The sequence below is a fragment of the Pelmatolapia mariae genome, linkage group LG1 (assembly GCF_036321145.2).
Source record: "Pelmatolapia mariae isolate MD_Pm_ZW linkage group LG1, Pm_UMD_F_2, whole genome shotgun sequence".
NCBI lineage: Eukaryota > Metazoa > Chordata > Actinopteri > Cichliformes > Cichlidae > Pelmatolapia > Pelmatolapia mariae.
Window position 1 is genome coordinate 24,846,292 of NC_086227.1, and position 16,812 is coordinate 24,863,103.

General features: G+C 44.5%; 1 protein-coding gene across 1 annotated transcript in view; it reads right to left on the bottom strand.

Moving 5' to 3' along the window:
* Nucleotides 1–15,493, bottom strand: part of kiaa1549lb (KIAA1549-like b) — a 62,343-nt gene extending 46,850 nt beyond the window's left edge. The window contains exon 1 of the mRNA XM_063476999.1: nucleotides 14,972–15,493. Within this exon, the coding sequence (XP_063333069.1) occupies nucleotides 14,972–15,191 (220 nt within the window). The 5' untranslated portion in view covers nucleotides 15,192–15,493. The remainder of the gene's footprint in view (nucleotides 1–14,971) is intronic.
* Nucleotides 15,494–16,812: the final 1,319 nt, after the last annotated feature.

Sequence of the window (16,812 nt, forward strand, 5' to 3'; positions counted from 1 at the left end):
ACAAGGGGCAGTACCCTCCATGGAGAAGGAGGCTAGAGGGCAAGATCAAAGTAGCACGAAGGGAGGTTAGCCAACTAACGGAGTGGCAGAAAGGCGCAACAAAGAAGGTGCATAAGAAATACAGCAAGCTGTCCATACCTGAGGCCTTGGAAACTGCCAAGCAAAGACTCACAGCCTTGGCCAGCCGCTTGAGAAGGTACACCAGAGAGATAGAAGGCAGGAGAATAAACCAGCTGTTCTCCACAGAACCAGCAAAATTGTACTCTCAGTGGCAAGGGAACAATAAGAGAACAGCACCACCAAGGCTGGAGACGGAGCAATACTGGAAGAGCATATGGGAGAAGGATGCAACCCATAACGGCAATGCTCAGTGGCTAGTGGATCTGAGGGCAGACCATAGCAACCTCCCTGAACAGGGTCCAGTAACCATCACAGTGGCAGACATCCAAGAAAGGGTCTCCAGTATGAAGAGTTGGACAGCACCAGGGCCCGACATGGTTCACGCCTACTGGCTGAAGAAGCTGACTGCACTCCACGAGCGTCTGGCAGCACAAATGAACCAGCTGCTAGTTAACGAGAGACACCCGGAATGGCTAACCGAAGGTCGGACGGTCCTGATCCCCAAGGACCCCAAGAAGGGACCGGTCCCATCCAACTACCGACCAATAACCTGCCTCAGTACTACATGGAAGCTCCTGTCAGGCATCATATCGGCTAAGATGAACAGGCACATACATGAGCGGGGGCACAGAAAGGGATTGGCAAGAATACCAGAGGCGCAAAACACCAGCTACTGGTAGACAGAACAGTCAGCCGAGACTGCAAGACCAGACTGACCAACCTGTGCACAGCCTGGATTGATTACAAGAAGGCCTATGACTCAATGCCCCACAGCTGGATACTGGAATGCCTAGAATTGTACAAGATCAACAGGACCCTAAGAGCCTTCATCAGGAACTCAATGGGGATGTGGCGTACAACACTAGAGGCCAACTCCAAGCCCATAGCACAAGTCACCATCAAGTGCGGGATCTACCAAGGAGATGCTCTGTCCCCACTGCTGTTCTGCATAGGCCTGAACCCCCTCAGTGAGATCATTAACAAGACTGGCTATGGATACCGACTACGAAACGGAGCGGTTGTCAGCCACCTCCTGTACATGGATGACATCAAGCTGTATGCCAAGAGTGAACGAGACATCGATTCACTGATCCACACCACCAGGATATACAGCAATGACATTGGAATGTCATTCGGGCTGGAGGAATGTAGTCGGATGGTAACAAAGAGAGGGAAGGTAGTCAGAACTGAGGGGATCGACCTACCAGAAGGCAACATTGCAGACATAGAGGACAGCTACAAGTACCTGGGGATCCCACGGGCAAATGGGAACCATGAAGAGGCCGCTAGGAAAGCTGCAACCACCAAGTACCTGCAGAGGGTCAGGCAAGTCCTGAGGACTCAGCTGAACGGTAAGAACAAGATCCGGGCCATCAACACCTACGCCCTGCCCATGATCAGGTACCCTGCTGGGGTAATAGGCTGGCCAAAGGAGGAGATAGAAGCCACTGACATAAAGACAAGAAAGCTCCTTACCATGCATGGAGGGTTTCACCCCAAGTCCAGCACCCTGAGGCTGTACGCTAAGCGGAAGGAAGGAGGCCGGGGACTGGTGAGTGTCAGCACCACAGTCCAGGATGAGACAAGAAACATTCACGAATACATCACGAAGATGGCCCCAACTGACAGCGTGCTCAGTGAATACCTCAGGCAGCAGAAACCCAAGAAAGAGGAGGAAGGCGAGGAACCATCATGGAAGGACAGGCCCCTGCATGGTATGTACCACCGGCAGATAGAGGAGGTGGCTGATATCCAGAAATCCTACCAGTGGCTGGACAAAGCTGGACTGAAAGACAGCACAGAGGCACTAATCATGGCAGCACAAGAACAAGCTCTGAGTACAAGATCCATAGAGGCTGGGGTCTATCACACCAGGCAAGACCCCAGGTGCAGGCTGTGTAAAGATGCCCCAGAGACAATCCAGCACATAACAGCAGGGTGCAAGATGCTAGCAGGCAAGGCATACATGGAACGCCATAACCAAGCGGCCGGCATAGTGTACAGGAACATCTGTGCCGAGTATAACCTGGAAGTCCCGAGGTCAAAATGGGAGATGCCCCCAAGGGTGATGGAGAATGACCGAGCTAAGATCCTGTGGGACTTCCAGATACAGACGGACAAAATGGTGGTGGCTAACCAACCGGACATAGTGGTGGTAGACAAACAGAAGAAGACGGCTGTAGTGATTGATGTAGCGGTTCCGAATGACAGCAATATCAGGAAGAAGGAACACGAGAAGCTGGAGAAATACCAAGGGCTCAGAGAAGAGCTCGAGAGGATGTGGAGGGTGAAGGTAACGGTGGTCCCCGTGGTAATTGGAGCACTAGGTGCGGTGACTCCCAAGCTAGGCGAGTGGCTCCAGCAGATCCCGGGAACAACATCGGAGATCTCTGTCCAGAAGAGCGCAGTCCTGGGAACAGCTAAGATACTGCGCAGGACCCTCAAGCTCCCAGGCCTCTGGTAGAGGACCCGAGCTTGAAGGATAAACCGCCCGCAGGGGCGAGATGGGTGTAAAAAAAAAATATATATATATACACATATATATATATATATACATATATATATATATATTACAGCTGCCATTAGATTGCAGATAACCATCAATACTTTACCTGAGTAGAATTGTTCAATGAATCTAGGCCATAGATTAACTATATTATTCAAAAGTTTTCCCTAATTAGGGAAGATTGAGATGAGATTGAGATTATTCTAGTGGACCGCATGTAGACCACACATAGACAGATGATGTTATTGGAACTGTGAAAGGTCAAATTGAACCATCTGCTATTGTAATGTTTTCTTTTTCTTTTTTTTTTTTTTTTTTTTTAACCTGTCCCGTTTGGTTCTTTTGCCATCAGAATTATTGTCTAAAGGCGAAGAAAGATGCCCAACGGATTTACTTTACCAAATGGACCATCCCAGCCTTGCCGTAATGGTCCATTTGATTCAAGTTTTTATTGTTTATTTTATTTTCACTTGCTGAATACGGGACAGACTTGACTGGAGGAGAGAATGTGGAGAAAGAAAGAGGGAAAGAAAAAAACCTGAGAAGAGGGACGGGGAAAAAGGGCAAAAAACAAAAACCAACAGAATAAGCAGACAAAAAATACATATATCGATCACCTGGATCACCTGTTGAGAAAGAAAAAAGAAAGCAAGCAGAAGAAAACGAGAGTAATAAACAAGATCACAATGATATATGAGAATATGACAGTAAATACTAAATATTAAACATTATTGTGCAGCACGTGAGATCGACAGCGCACAGTGTGCTTTGAGGTAGGAGCCAAAAAGGGTGTAATTTGTGTGTGTGATCACCCGTGTGTACACCTGTGAGCATGAACGCGCTTGTTTTTAAAAGGTTCCTTCATGTAATGATCTGCTAGAGGGTGTGGGGGGCCACTGCCCCGACCTCCAGGGCATGAAGCAGGTATGGAGGAGATCAAGACTCCAGACATCCAGAGGCCCCCAGAACACAAGAGACCAAGGAAGACCAACAGAGGGGCAGCCGCGCCACTATCCCAGAAAGAGCTGAGGAGAGTCCCAGACGAGGGGTCACTCAGCAGCCGCGGAGCAGAAGCCAGGGGGGGTTGCAGTGACGTGCCCGTGAGCTCCGCCGGCAGCCAGCTGTGCCTGAGTGGCCGAGCCCCGGGCCGTGAGGCCGAGGGCACCCCATCCCCAAAGTGGCCCGAGCGAGCCCCAGGCTCCAGGCCCCAATAAGCAGCCACCAAGGAGTGAGCCGGTGGGTACCTGGGCGCCCACCCCCGGAGACAGAGAACCACCAACGCACCGATGTCTGAGGGCGTCCGCCACCGGCAGGGGAAGTGGTGGGGGGAGATGGGCCTCCAAACCTTGGAGGGCCTGAGATGTCCTCAGAGAGGTGGCGTCTGATACCCAACCTGACATATAGACACAGACAAACAGGCACACACAGATACAAACATCTATTCCCACCCTCATGCTCTCATATCAACACTCACCCAACGTGGAGACAGACATAGAGAGACGCTGTACACACAATCACACTCCCCAAGCGTACTCTAAGCCCCGAGTCTAGGTACCCTTGCCCCTGGAGGGGGAAACTGCACCCAGACTCAGGTGGTGTAACCCTTTTCCCTGCGGTGGGGAGAAGCAGACCGCCCCGACTCCGCAGCAGCAGGGAGGCCCCATACACCAGACCCCAGTCGGACGGCCAACTCCTCCTCCTAGCCCCCCTGCTCCAGCAGGCCGCAGAGAACGGGGGTGTAGGAAGACTCCAAACCTCCCTCCACCCGCTCATATGTACTGTTGATGTATGTGTGTTCTAAGGTGCATTTAAAACCCAGGAGGGCATGGAGCCACCTGCCAGAGCAGCAGGTAAGCATATAGCCCCTCCTGCTAGCCCTCAATGTCTACATGTATTTAAAATTGAGAGGTGGGCAACGACGCCAGGGGTGAGGTGTACACCCTGATGGTAGTTTGGAATCCGTGTAGCGTGCCCACCTCCAAGATCCTATATGTATGTGTAATGAGAGTGTGAGTAATGTGAATGTCTAAGTTGTGGGATAAAATTGAGGCAGAGGCAGCCAGAAGGGGACAGAGGGGGGGGATGTCTCCTCTGCACCCTGGTGACACACCCCTACCCCAAGGCCCTGCATGTGTGGGTGATTGTGGTGGAGCGGGAAGAGGGAGGCCGCTGGAGATGGGGAGGGAAGGAAGGGAGGGGCAAGTGACCCCTCCCTGGGGCCAGCTCCCCCGCTGACCCCAGTAGGCACCCCCATGCTGTGCAACCCGCCAGGGAAAGGGGGCCCAGGCCCATCCGGACCGGGGCCCAGTGCAGCAGCGCCCCCCGGCCCCACAGAGCCCGGGACAATTCACCTGACCCCACCACAGAGAAAACTGCACCCACCCCATCATCCACTCATCTTCCAGACTACACAAGACAATAGACGCCCAGGCTGAGATCTTCCTCCACCACTCCTGTATCTCCCCCTCCTGCAGAGAGAGTTCCTGAAGAGAGGAAAGCTCCTGCAAGATGTGACAACCTCCCCCACCAGTTGAAGAGCCCCCCAGGTGGCTCGATGCACCGGCGGCACCCCGCGCCAGGGCCGGGCCCCCATACACCCACCCGCCCACAACCTCGGCAACACACCAACCAGGACCCAAGCCCCTGAGGCCCGGCCAGGGCCCCAGCCCAGAGACGGAGCGCCCCCAGAACCTCACGCCCATCCCGGACCCACCCAGGGGCAGCCAGGCTACCAGGTCAGTAACCCACGTCCGTCAGCACAGACCCTCCCCTAGCCCCGCTGCACGCAGCCACGAGGAAACCGTCACCTAAGAGCCAACAGAGCCCCTAATTGGCCATGACCGCTACCCCGGGTTGAGCCCCCCAAGGAAGATGCTCCTGGGGAACCCCCCGACGCCCTAAGCCTGTCCCTACCCCCACACCAATCACAACAGTGAAGGTGGGACCAAACTATGGCCCCCCACCCCCACTAGGTAATGTTTTCTAAAATAGACATTTTGGCAGACATTTTATAATTTAAGAATAATCTTCATCTTTTTAACCAACATTACACAGTACATGCACTCAGCGACATGAACTGTAATGCTGAAGATATTTTCGAGACTCTAATGTTGGGCAGACAGATACTATTAAGCGGACGGATGCTTCTACAGAACCCTTTTTTTGAGAATGAGAAATAGGACACATCTGTATCAAAATGGGGACATTTTTCTGATGTGCATTTAATGTCATATGATTCAAAGTGTTAGCGTGTAAAGATTAGACTGTGGGGTAATTTTTTTCTTATCGCTCTGTCATGTTATCTTTTCCTATTTATTCCCACTATTTGCTGCACCACTTTATAATCAGTCTTGATTCATTTTATAAAAATGAAAAGACAAATGAGGCAAACTGCGATGATTTTTGATACATGATTTAACTTTTAAAGATCTTCTCTGTTACAGAACAATGCAGCCCTCTTCCATCAGTTTGAATCTCAATCCAAAGAGTGTCCGTCTCTTTATATCAATGCCAAGCTCCACTTATTTGTCTTCTTTGCTTACAGACTTTCTTCTTGAATTGGATATTCTGTGATTCTTTTAATGTGATGTCACACACTCCCCCGTCTCTACTACAATGTTTATTGTCCACAAATTGTCTAATAACATCAACTGTTAAGGAGTGGCCAGTTTGCTAACAATAACATTACTGAGATGTACTGTGTGTATTATAATCTAATCCTGCAGAGAAATTTTTTTTCTCCCTTTGTTAATCATACAACATGCTGCAGTTTCACAGGAAATAAAGAAACACTGAGGTAGAAGCACAGTCACACTTTTAACTGTATTTCATACATACTGCACCATGTGGAAAAATGGGTAATTCGGTTTGCTTCTCTGGCCGGTGGATGAAAAACTGAGACATTCACTAATGTTATTTAATTACTGAGTTCAAGTTCTCCCGTGCAATATATGGGGTTTTTGTTTTACTATAGTTCTACCTAAAATTAGACAAAGAAAATATGGGATACAGCTAATATTAAGAAAATACAATATCAGCAACTAATACAATGACTTCATAATCTTAAAATGTATCATAAGTTTTCATTTTTGGGTGTTACAAAGTGCTAAGATGTACATAACAAAAATCACACAAGCACAAATGAACTAGTATCTGAAGCCTGAGAAGGCTATCTATGAAAACTGAAGAGAAACAAAGTCTGGAACTTGAATAACTTTTCCACAGATGAACAGAAGCGTGTGTAAAAGGACTTTTCTATTTCAGACAGTGCAGTTACACACTCAGATTATTCCAGTAACGAATGAGCCTATGTTGAACAACGTGTTTCATTTTTAGACTTTGTGGGTGACGTGGTTAAAAGCATGAAGGTATGGAGATAAATCTAACAAATTTTACAGTAAAGATTTATGAATGTGCGTGCAAGTGAGTAGATTTCATCACGTGTTTAAAATGCATGGCATGTTTTATACTTTACACGACGCTGTAGTTCAGACCACTTATATTTCAGCAATGAATGCCTATAGTTCAGTTTGTGCAAATGTTTCAAATCACCTGCAAATGAGACAAGTGTGAACACTAAAACCACCTCTGTATCCTGTCAGAGCACATTTTTAAGGTCACAAGACAACTGGATTACTGATTAAAAAGATAGACTTCTAAAATGTAAAATTTCTCCTTTAATGCTCTCCACGAACTGAGCTTACTCTTGATGCTTCACTGATTCTGTCATCTTCACATAAAGTAGGCTGCCTCCACTTTCAGCCTGCTTTACTGAAGCTAGAAAGAAAAACGGAGTAAATGATAATTGAGTCTAAACATTCATGGTATACTGTCAATGGCACTGTGATTTTCCAGAGTCAAAAACGACCTTAATCAGCCTCAGCCTGGGGACAGTCTGCACTCTAGATTATAAGAAGTGTGAAGAACTGATAACTAATACTGATAAAGTAATACTATTTTTATGAATAATAAGAGGATATGTATATCACTATATGGTTGGAAACTGTAAGATTAAAAAATAAGATTAAAAGAAACCCTTATTTTAAAGGGAAAAATCAAAAGACTACAGGTACCTTTTTACATTTTAAAATCAGAATTTGTTTGCAGTTCTACTCATGTTCTGATGATCCAGTTTGCTTGGAAACTGACAGAAGATTAATTATCCAAGCCTAGCCCCAATTTCTATATAATCCAATTAAAGCGCACAAAAGAATAGCATACTCAGACTTACACGGCAATGTGAAAGTGCTTTGATAGGTCGGAACGTGAGAATTCTCGGACTAAAACAGGGTCACAGACCAACAATGAACTATTCATTTGTAATTGATAATAACTGTTGTTGGCACACATTTTTAAAAAATTATAAACTCAAAACAACAACAGCAAGCACTAAACTATACAAACCTCTCTTTGTTACATCAAAATTACACTTTGTCACTTAGCATCAGCACTGTGGGGTGGAGACTTGTGGAGTTCTTCTTTGCCCTAGTGGCCAAAAACTGCAATTATGGTATTTTGCCTACTTCATGCTAGCCGTTGTTGTCTCTGGCAACGATGACGCCAATGAAAGACACAGCTACTGGCACACGCCGCACTTTAGTGTTGTTATGGCTAGTCGTGTGCCCCCTGATTTTTGCAACTTGCGTGCGTGGCACGTTTTTCATAACACTGTGAGAGGGCTGAGTAGGAACCATACACGGTTTATGCAGTAAGTTAAGAAATTTTGCTCGTCAACATCCGAGGGGTTGACCTGGCTCAGAAACTGAGGACACTGCACACTGACATGGGAGGGACTTCTTTTTCGGAAAGGTAGCCATATCCTAAGGAATATCCTGCATGAATATCATATTGTATTAAAAAACTGCTGAAATTAGTAACTAAGACTTTAAATTGATCAGCAACGTGATTGCTAAGGTCATCATTCCGTGAGCAATAATGTAGTTTTCTCAACAAATCTGAAAGTAGGAAGCGTTTTTGGCGCTTTAACCCATCCATTTACAATATCTAACAAAAGCTAGATGTGACTGACAATTTATCAGTAAATGCAAACACTGAACACATCACCAAAGATTTAAATCACTCCATCTATAACTATATCGACTATTTATGCACCCATAAATCAAAATCTTGGTCTGTTCACATCTTAGTTTGTTTGAGCCAAAAGGTCTTAAATCCTTTACGTCTTTAAAATTCAAGCATGTGACAAACCCAAGAAATGCTAATCTAAAATAGCTAATAAAGCCCTATCCATTTGAATGAATGTACTTCAGCTCATTAAGTCACTTTTCCACATTCTACCAGATGCTCTTGATTTGCTAGGCTTAGATAAATAACGCATCATCCTCATCAGTTATATTATTACATGAAGGCTGGTGACAGCCTGTGTAGCTGGGCCCACCTTCAGCCACTGCATGATAACTGTAGCAGCTATGCAAGAATGCAGTACCTGTAAACACTAACATAAACCTCTGAATTTAATTCACTTGAACTTCAGTTCCCCTAATATGATAATCACTAAATTCAAACAGACATATTCTATCCATACAATTGCGTCACATAAGTTGATCTTTCTTGACATTTTCTCAAGGATCAGGCCATCTTGTAAGGCAGTCCAGTGTTATGCAGTGTGTGCTCAACAGTGGCCTTGTGCAGAGCAGTGTGGTGTATTATACAGCGTGTCCCAATAAATCAGAAGGCACGCTGTCCTTTCTTAAGCAGCAGCAGAGCCAAGCCTTCATCTGCCATCAAGCTAAACTAAAGAGCCAAAATAGAGGAGGACACAGGAGGGAAAAAGAAGAAAGCACATAGGTACAGATAGATACTGGAGAGAAATATGCAGAAAGCTCTCTACACAAACAATACGTCCTGATTTTACAGAACTATACATGGGGCAATGTGAGGCAGATGGACTATGATACTAATTAGAAGCTAGTTTGCCCTTCCTAGAATACATCTATGTGTTGTAGAAATGCTGCCTGCATGGCAGTGGAGGAGGGGAAAAAAGGCACGCCCCTTTAAGATTAGATGGAAACAGTCTGAAAGAGAGTGAATTATTGCAGAGATAAATAACAATAAATGTTCTTTGTTCTCAGAGTGATTGCCAGCATTAATAGATTTTAATTACTTCACAATATCCTTTCAGCAGTTTCATTTCTTTCATTCCTATAATTTTAGTCCAACTGTCTCCCAGTAAAACATCTGCATAGCCTGCAAAAAACGGCAGATGGAGAACGAAACAAAGTTGTTTTTTCTTGTGTGTGTGTTTTACATAATTTTTGCTTTAATAAATTGAGCTTTTAGTTTAATAACTGGTCACAAAGACAAACATTTGCAGCACAACAGAATGCAATTAAATTATAAATGCACAGCTGATGCTCCAACCATCTAGAGATACACACACTCCTGACATAAACATAGATCTCAAGCCCTCCTGACACACTTCCACACAATATGTTTAAAGTTGTGCGGTAAGTCTCTGCAATGAGACAAAACCAGCAAAATAAACAGGTAAATTGAAATGAATCAGCTGGTGTTTTTAATGATGTCTTTGAACTGTTCTTTTTCCCAAGTGGAATGATTTTTTAGCATACATCTTTCATGACCAAATACTAAAAACAAGAATTGGGTGCAAAGGTTTGAATTTATTTTGGATTTTCTCTCAAAATTATATATACAGGATCAAATATATAGAACCCCACTAATAATTGGTCACATGGCCCTTTGCACGTTGCAACTCAACCAAATGCTTTTGTTAGCCATCAACAAACTTGGCAAAAGTCTGGCTGGATATTTCATCACTCTTCTTGGTAGAATTGGTAAAGTTCACTTAAACAGGTTGGTTTCCTGGCACAGATCCAGCAAATTTTCAATAGGGTTGAGGTTGTGGCTTTGGAAAGGCCATTCCAGAAGCTTGATGTTACTCTGATTTATCCATTCCAAATTTCATTTTCATGTGTGTTTGGGATTATTGTCCTGATGGAACATCCAAATTGTGTCCAAGCTTTAACCGTCTAGCTGCCGATTTGAGGTGAAGTTTAAGAATTTCTAGGTAGCCCTCATTCACTTCCATTTTGTGCAATGTACCAATGCTACTGGTGGCAAAACTGCACCCAAGCATGATGCTATCACCACAGTGCTTAAAAGCTGGTAGAGTTCTTATTTTGCAAAGCCTCACCTTTACTCCTCCAAACATATACCTCTATTCAGTACATGTGAATGGTACTCATTGATCAATGGTCATGACAATTTGCTTATTAATGATCATGAAACTGACTTCATGACGTCGTTATGCAAACGTACTGCTTATAAGGTTGGGGAAGCCTGCAGTCAGCTGAGACTGAAGAAGTCACTTGGATGAGTGACAAAACGTTTCTCCCAGTGAAAACACAATGTCCAGATGAACAGAATCAACTATTTGGGTTTTTGGATCAGTGGTTTCTTTCTTGGTCACCACCCTCTTAGTCCTTGATTATGTAAAACGTCCTTCACTGTGGACAGTGACACCGGTGTTTCAGCAGTTTTTAGTTTATGGCAGGCTTGAGCCTTGGTGGTTCATTGATTGCTCATGAACATCCTAACCAACTTGCTCTTATTTGAGGGTGGCAGTTTGGGTCTTCTTCCAGTCCTTGGCAAAGTGTTGACAAAGTACTTACATACAGTCATTTAAACTAATGATCTTGTAACCTGTAGTAGAAATGGCTCCAAGAGACCTTCTTAGATCTTCACTGAGTTCCTTGGCCTTTGCCATTGTTCAGAGTATTCGTCAATCCACTGAGTGCTGTCAATCAAATCCTTTTTATGCTGACAAAGAGAAACTACCAGTTGTAGTCAATCATGATCATTAACAAGAAGTTAATAGGCCTAGAACCCTAACTGAATATAATATTCAAAACCCACAGCTCATGTAGACAGTGTACCAAACCAACAGGGAGTGGTGTTTAAAAAAAAAAAACAATCTGTAGAAGTTAGTTTCACACTGACCATCCTGACAGCTCCGAAAAGACTAATCTAGATGCAAGAAAACAAAAAACACACACAAAAAAGAAAACTGCACAGCTAGAAAGACTTAAAAAACGCAGGCACACAGACAGTGTCACAAGCCACTCAATTCACATTACCATTCATTTTATGAGCAAAAACCCCCCAGAATGTTTTGCAAATAGGAAATGGCTTTCAATCTTACTTTCATGCCTGCTTTCAATGAATTCCTAAGGACAAAGTGATGACTGGCAACAGCTCAGGGATGGCTTCTCATACTCAGAGGTCTATGAGGTTAACCCCGCGTCAAAACCAAGCTGTCAGCACTCATAAGCGAACGGGCGGGCTGTGCTCGCAGGAGTAAACAGAGCTTACGTCAGAAGAAGTCAGTTGATCGTGGAAGGAATACAGAAGCCTTTGCTTAGCTCGCTCTTCTGCATGTCCCTGGGCATAATTTCAGCAGCTGTTAATAAGAAAGCAATAAAGCCAGCGCGAGATTCTGTAAATTAATTCAACATCAAACTAACATGAGGAAAAAGCTTAGTCTTTGCTTGGAAAATTACTCGAGACACACACGCTGACGCAGCATCTCACATTGACTCTGACTGGTGAGGGGTCTGAAGGGGAAATGTCATTGTTAGTCAAAAATTGGTGTTACCATAGAAACCACATGTTGTTCTGGTTCAGCAGTGAGTTCAGAAAACTAAGTGTGTTTTTTATTTAGTAATCCTTAGAAAGGCATACACAAATATAGCACTAAACCAGAATATTTATTGGATATTAGTTTAGGGAAATGCAATCCTAAGCAAAAAAATGAATAAAACAAATGAGCTGCTCAGTGCTGTTTCTTGCACAGTATAATGAGAACAATTTCTATAACAGAGGTCAAGCATTTACCTATACTGATAAGGTGAAAGTGTGCTGACAGAAAATTGAAATGTTTTATTAACAAACATGCATAAGTCCTTAATTCTGGGCTTTGTAAAAGCCACTTTGGCAGAGCTTTATGGGTAAGTTTCTGCAGGCTTTGAACACCTGGATTTAGCCAGTTTATCCAGATCTCCCAGGCATAACCTACTCCTATCAAGGTTTGTCAGATAGGATGAAAAGCATCTGTGAATTGCCACCTCTAAGTCTTTGCAGTTTGATGGCTTTTTTGTTTTCCTGATAAGACCAGAAAATTATTTTTTCTTCTACCCAAACTCTAGGCAGGCCATCGGTGATGTTTACTCAAGAGTGGCTTCAGTTTATCCACTCTACCATAAAAGCCTGATTTTTGGAGTGCTGCTGAGACAGTCGTCCTCTGGTCTCTGTAGAAGGCTTCTGAAGCTTTGTTTTTCCTTTTTTTTTCCCCACCTCTCCTTTATTTAACCAGAAAGTCCACCAGAACCTCTTCAGCATAGGCATAGGGAGCATGAGAGCAGGGGAACCCCACACCCTTGTGTGAACCCCTGTGTAACCTGTTGTTAAGCAATAACCACTAACCACCAGATATCCAATTTCAGGCGTCCTGAAGGTTCCAAACTTCTATCACGTCACCTTCACCCCATTGTGCTCCTTTAAGAATTCAATTCTATAGAATGCTTTCTATCAGTACCTACACATTTAACGATGCCCTACAAAAGTTTAAGCTAAAAAGAGAATTCATTAGACATCGAGGTCTGATTTTATAAATGTCTGACGAGCCTCTGTTAGTGTTGGCCACCTCCACACAGTTTAGTTTGCTACTAGGTTTTTTCTTGATACACAGAGGATAAAGAAAAAGAAAAATGGCATCAGTATTCCCATCGTTTCCCATTACATCTCAATGATAATTGGAGAAAACATAATGGACCCCAGTCAATGTTGCATGAATTAATTTATAGAAGACTGCAGTGTTCAAGTTTCTGTGTAATAACTTTGTACTTTATATCCATTATGTAATAGTATTATTTTTTATTTGTATTTTATTTCTTTTCTTTTTTTTCTTTTCTTTTTTGCTATAGCTCATAAAAGGAATGTTTATGTCCTTTGTTGGACACTTAAATGCAAAAATCTGTCAATTAAACTTCATGTGGTGTACATACTCTCATCAACTGAATCAAATGTAAGAAAAGGTGGAATTGTGTTTTGGAGGAAAGAGTGCAGCTTCCACTGATGCTACCTAAAAGACAGCACACAGATAAATGCAAAAACATCACTTAAATACTGTAAAAAATGCACTTCTATCTGTACAACTCAGGTGCTGCTGCTGTGTTCATGTGTTTAAGAATGGATGTGCTGACTGTGAAAAGGAGGAGGTGGTGGGAGGGAGGAGGAGACTCTGCTACTGTAGCAGTGCATCAGCAGAGGTGAGACTACAGCCACCACTACATCACAGTATGCAGACTGGAAAGGGATGATGGAGCCACTCTCAGTTTAGTTCCTGCAAAGAACACCTTGTGTTTGTTCTGTTTTCACTCGTGGACACACACAAGATTTCAAGGACACCTGTGCAGTCAAGGCAGTGCACATGAAGAGACTGACTGTCTTGTTCTTTTGTTTCAACCACTTTTCCCGGCAAACGGTGATGGCTGAAGGGCAGCTAAGTCGGCCAACCTTACCCCAGCTGCCTCACATGCCAGAGGAGACAAACAGACCTACAGTGGGCAGCAGTATGTGTGTCATTAGTGCTGACCCAGATGCTCTGAAACACTGTCCTGTGACCGCACTGCACTGCATTCCCAGAATAACTCCTTACAGCTCATTACTGACTGTAATAATGGGGCTTAATAGCCTCTGTCATTGAAATGCAACACAAATAAAATGCCATCAAAGGAACAATGGGGAAGTGAAGTTGAATTGGGAGACAACATTGAGGATGAGATTGCTCATCCTGAGGAGAAACGGAGCTCTGTGCTCTGTGCAGTGCAATGTGATCAGTGAGACAAAGGCTTCAGGCTCAGGTGAGCGTTACATCACATATGAGCAAACCCCGAGTAGACCAGAATCAACAGCATCCCTAAAATATCATCTCGTGGCAGTGCCGTTTATAAGAGACCTTGTCCAGGGGAGAAAATACTCCCTAATCTCATTCATTGCAGAAGCCCAACAGTGTATCACACTGTAGAGATTTGGATTCATGGCTAAAGGATAGAAGTTTTCCTTTCCTAAAAATGATTTAGAAAGCTGTTGAGCAGACCACAGCTGCATCCACACAGCCCGTGAATCACGCACCCAGCAGCGGATTACAAAACGCTGCCCGTGTTAAACAAAAGATCCATTTTCCACTCAGCATGTTCTCATTCTTCCACAGCAGATGTCACAGCCTAGATGTGAAAAATGTGAACGCATAAAAATCACACTCTGCCACGGCATGATGGAGCAGATAGCGCGACGGCGCGTGCTTACCCTCTGCGGCCAAAGAGCACCGGACAAGAAGTAAAAGCACTGCTACAGACAGCAGACAGTTTGCAAGCATCCCCGCTGCTCCGACTCGCAACCTGGTCCTCAAACACCTCCCCTCTCCTCCTGCATCCGTCCGCTGCGGCGAGCACCCACCGGGGTCTGCCCCGCCGGTTCCCGCCACTCTGGGGTGACCTGTCCGCCCACTCCTCAAACCGGGAGCCATATCCAGTGGACAAGTTGCTGAAGTTTCGCTCGTGAATAATACATTGGATCGCTGTGTGAACGGGAAACAGGGCCGTCCCGCGGTCTCGTCGCGTGTCCAGGTCTGGATGGTGGGGGAAGCGGCGCTGAAGGGAAATTAAGAAATGTGCCCTATCGCCCCTCTCCGCTCGGTCCACCCATCATCACTGTGTGGCGCAGGGCGGCGCGCGCACTTTGCCAAAGGTTTGACATTTAGCTGTTGGCGGTGAAGTGCCACATCCAGACCTGGTCCAGGTGGATGGCAGGCATTTACTTGCGCACAGGCAACATTCAGTCACGAAAGAAAGGCCAGCCTACCGCTGATTGCTTGTGGCTGGATGATTTTGAAGTGTGCCACCTTCCTGGCCAAACTGGGCGAATTAACCTCTCTGTTAATTGTAGTGAGAAAGTATAAATGGAAGCCAGAGGGCAGGACGACCTCTTCTGGCGGTAACTCGTTAAGAATCAGATAGATTTCTATGTGGAGCTGGTTAAAAAAAATGATGGATGGTCTTCTTTGCGCTCTTACATGTGGGGTTGATATTAAAAACGATAATAATCACGTGACAGTAGCCTATTAACACGTACATTGTATTTCTTAATGGTTACCGTAATTAATGCGTGAATACCTAATTGTGCGGATAATGGCTGTTGTACCTCTTGATGTCCACAGGATGGCAGGCCAGACCCAGAAAACACAGCAGGTCGTCAACACCAAAGCCCACTGAACACGATTTTTTACCAAAAGAACCTGATTTGAAAATTAACACGTCTTTGCGGTTGAGGTAATTTAGCAATCATAATCATTTGAAATTTTTCGAGAAATCAGAATTGTGCTCACTCGTGTTTCTTATTTAAGAATGTGTGGAACAAGCTCCAGGTTTTAATTCGGGAGACACTTTTCTGCCGTCGATGTTTTTCTGCTTTTGACGTATACCCTCCCGTTTTTACCTCCTATGAGTTTCTACAGATGTCAGCTGTTGATTTTTAATTTAAATATAATAGATTATATTATAAATAAATTATTAAAAATATAGATTTTAAGCATATAGTTAGGACTGGATCAGGTGACCCTGAATCCTCCCCTTTAGTGACGCTGCAGCAGATCGAGGCTGGTTGGGGCTTTCTTCTTATTAACGTTTTATCACTGTGTTTATACACCACTCTGCATTTAATCATTAGCCATTATTCATCTTTTTTTACTCTTTCACACTGTGTCTTTTGTCCGGTCTTCCTCCCCTCACCCCCAACCGGTCGCAGCAGGTGGCTTCCCCTCACAGACCCTGGTTATGCCGGAGGCATCTTCTTGTCAGAAAAGGGAGTCCTTCCTTCCCAGTGTCACCAAAGCACTTACTCATATGGGCTAATCTGATTGTTGGGTTTCTCTGTACAATATAAAGCCCATTGAGGGAACTGTTGTGATTTGGAGCTTTCAATCACAGCAGACAATCTTCTTCAGTAGGTGCATTTATTGTGTTCAGGTTCAAATTTCAGTTTCATCCGGACATATTCATGTTTGGAGATTAAATGCAACAGATTAACTGACAGAAAACTCATCTTTTGTCTGATTCCAGGTTTTCATGTCTGATTGAGCAGTTTTCTCC